The following is a 3,104-nucleotide window of genomic DNA, read 5'->3' as shown; positions in this document are numbered from 1 at the left end:
TATGTCAAATTTAACTATTTTTTTACCAAAAAATATTAACATGCAAAATACAAAATTAATATCATTAAATAGATAATGAAATAGATTTTCGTATGGTATCTACAAGATATTATATTTATTGATAGATTGTTGGAAAATTTTGGTCAAACTTCACTTAGTTTAACTTTTCAAAAAAAAAATCTTAATCTTTAAGATGGAGGTAGTACTCCTCAATTCGTAGTGTTGCCGTGGTAAAGTTTAACTTGCTCCAAAAGTCCACCTGCCCTTTTCAAATGCAGCAACTACTCCTTTCCCAACCGCGCCCACCGACCCACCACTCAGCCTCGCTCGGGTCGGGAGACAAGGAAATACTACTGCAAAAGTTACCCGGGCCGATCCAACCACTTCACTTCACTTGACTGAGCAGATGTGAGGTCGTTTGCTTTTGTTGGTTTGCTGCTCCAAATTTAAAGCGATTTAATGCCACCAGCGAGGCCGAGCGAGCAGTGAAGCCGCATCAATGGCGATGCCCCAATCCATCTGATATCATCTTTCGTTCGTTTACCACCACGCCTCAGCTCAATCTTCTCCACCACACCATTTCTCCTCCGACCAAGCTCCTTCTGCTTGGTCCGAGAATTTCTTATCTTGTTTCTTCCTCTTATCTTTTTTTGGTGAAGTCTGTTACCGGTGTCTGGTAGTAGCGCTCTCTCTCTGCTCTGCCCTGCCCTGACCTCTTCTGTTCCGCCATTATTTCGTCGTCTCCTAGCTCGAGCGAGCGGCACACGAGATCGGACGGACGGACGGGTTCGAATTCAAATCACCAACCGGTGTTTCGCGTTGGTTTTCTTGATTAGTGAATTCCCTGCACTGCACATAGCTCTTCTTTCATGGTTTCTTGCTAGCGAAATCTTCAATTGGGCAACCGCTCGCTCGGTCTCCAGCCATGGTAGCGGAGCCGCTCGTGCAGAAGGTGCTCTCCAGGGCGACCTCGTCCAAGAAGGCGAAGAAAGCCAGCGCCTTGTCGACGGCGGGGGAGGACGGCAGGGTGGGCATCCTGTCGTTCGAGGTGGCCAACGCCATGTCGCGCGCCGCCAGCCTCCACCGCTCCCTCTCCGACGCCGAGTCCGCGCGCCTGCTCGGCCCGCTCTGCCTCGGCTCCCCCGCCGTGCGCGCCCTCGTGGAGCCCGACGACGACGCGCGCCTCCTCGCCCTCGCGCTCGCCGAGAAGCTCGACGCGCTCAACCGCGTCGCCGCCGTCGCCGCCCGCCTCGGCCGCCGCTGCACGGCCCCGGCGCTCCAGGGTTTCGACCACGTCTACGCCGACCTCCTCGCCGGCCGCTCCGGTGCGGCCGCGCCCGCCTCCTCCGCGACGCCGTCGCTCTTCCGCCAGCTCGACCGCCTGGCCGCCGCCACGGCCGCGCTGTACGCGGAGCTGGACGCGCTCGCCGACCTCGAGCAGTCCGCGCAGAAGCTCCCCACCGACGAGGCCCGCCGCCGGTTCCTCGCGCAGCGCCGCCGCCACGACGTGCGACGGCTCCGCGACGCCTCGCTCTGGGGCTGGACCTACGACAAGGCCGTGCTCCTGCTCGCCCGCGCCGTCTGCGCCATCTACCACCGCATCCGCCTCGTCTTCGGCGACCCCATGCTCGGCCTCGACCTCCTCCTCGCGCGCCGCCACGGGCAATGCGACCAGAGCCGGCGGCTTTTCTCCGGCCCGGTCACCGCCCCAATCCGGAGCAGCCGGAATCTAAACGACGATGATGCCAAGTCAGGCCCGATTGCCAAGGTCGATCTTGTCGACGCGCCGCGTCCGGCGAGCTCGAATTGCGGGGGGAACATGTTCATGGAGTGCCTGAGCCTGAGCAGCTTGGCGTCGTGGAAGAACGACGGCGGGTTCGAGGACGACTTCTCGGAGGACGCCAGCTGCATCAGCACCATCAGGTCAGGGATGCTGGTGCCGTTCAGCGGCGAGTCCACACCACCGCCGGCGACGACCAAGAAGAGACGTCCACGGTTCGGCCCGAAGAGCACGGCGACGTCGCTGGCCCCGCCGTCGACGGTCGGCGGCTCGGCGCTCTCGCTGCACTACGCCAACGTCATCATCATCATCGAGAAGCTGCTGCAGTACCCGCACCTGGTGGGCGAGGAGGCCCGGGACGACCTGTACCAGATGCTCCCGTGGAGCCTGAGGGCGTCGCTGAGGAAGAAGCTGCGGAGCTACGTCCGGAGCACGGCGATCTACGACGCGTTCGCGGCGCACGACTGGCGGGAGACGCTGGAGAAGACGCTGGCGTGGGTGGCGCCCATGGCGCACGACACCATGCGGTGGCAGGCCGAGAGGAGCTTCGAGCAGCAGCAGGTCGTGCGGCCCGACGGGAAGAACGTGCTGCTGCTGCAGACGCTGCACTTCGCCGACCGGGACAAGACGGAGGCGCTCATCTGCGAGCTGCTCGTCGGACTCAACTACATTTGCCGCTACGAGCAGCAGCAGAACGCGATGCTCGACTGCGCCAGCAGCCTCGACTTCGACGACGACTCTATGGAGTGGCAGCTGCAGTAGTAGAATTTACAACTTACAAGTATAATGTGAGGGCAAAACAGAGGGCGCTTGTGTTCTTTTTGGGCTTGGATTTCTTTCTTTTTTGTGCATGAGTTCAGATGAGATCGTTTATCTGTTCATAGATGATTGTGAATATAGGAATGGTTGCCTAATGGATGCTCAATCTAATCTCTGGCCTGAAGGAAACTCTATCTAATTGCTGCTGTACATACAGTAATTTGCATGGTGGGGAAGATTTGTGGATGACTACTCCCCATCTATCATAAGTGTCGGAGGTTTAGTTCAATTTTTATCAAGGGTTTAGTTCATATTGAAAAATGTATGGTGGGGAAGATTTGTGGATGACTAGATAAAACAACTATCTAACTTGGTAATGAAGTCACCAACTCGAGTTACTACTCCTACCAGGTCACCATGTTTAGCTACTGAACTTTAGCTATTCAGCATATAGAATGTTCAGACTTGAGACTTGTGAAGTCAGTGCCTTTGTCATTCTTTTATCGCCTGCATATGAGACTTTTGCCAAAAGCACACTGGGAAAGTCTAGGATACTGTCACGCAA

General features: G+C 56.7%; 1 protein-coding gene across 1 annotated transcript; it reads left to right on the top strand.

The window, feature by feature from the left end:
* Positions 1–387: 387 nt before the first annotated feature.
* On the top strand, positions 388–2,694 carry LOC127342279 (protein PSK SIMULATOR 1). The gene has a single exon (XM_051368214.2). The coding sequence runs from the start codon at positions 926–928 to the stop codon at positions 2,540–2,542; it is 1,617 nt and encodes a 538-aa protein (XP_051224174.1). The 5' UTR covers positions 388–925; the 3' UTR covers positions 2,543–2,694.
* The last annotated feature ends 410 nt before the right edge of the window (positions 2,695–3,104 follow it).

This window comes from Lolium perenne, chromosome 3 (genome assembly GCF_019359855.2).
Source record: "Lolium perenne isolate Kyuss_39 chromosome 3, Kyuss_2.0, whole genome shotgun sequence".
NCBI lineage: Eukaryota > Viridiplantae > Streptophyta > Magnoliopsida > Poales > Poaceae > Lolium > Lolium perenne.
This window is presented reverse-complemented; position numbering and strand designations above follow the sequence as displayed.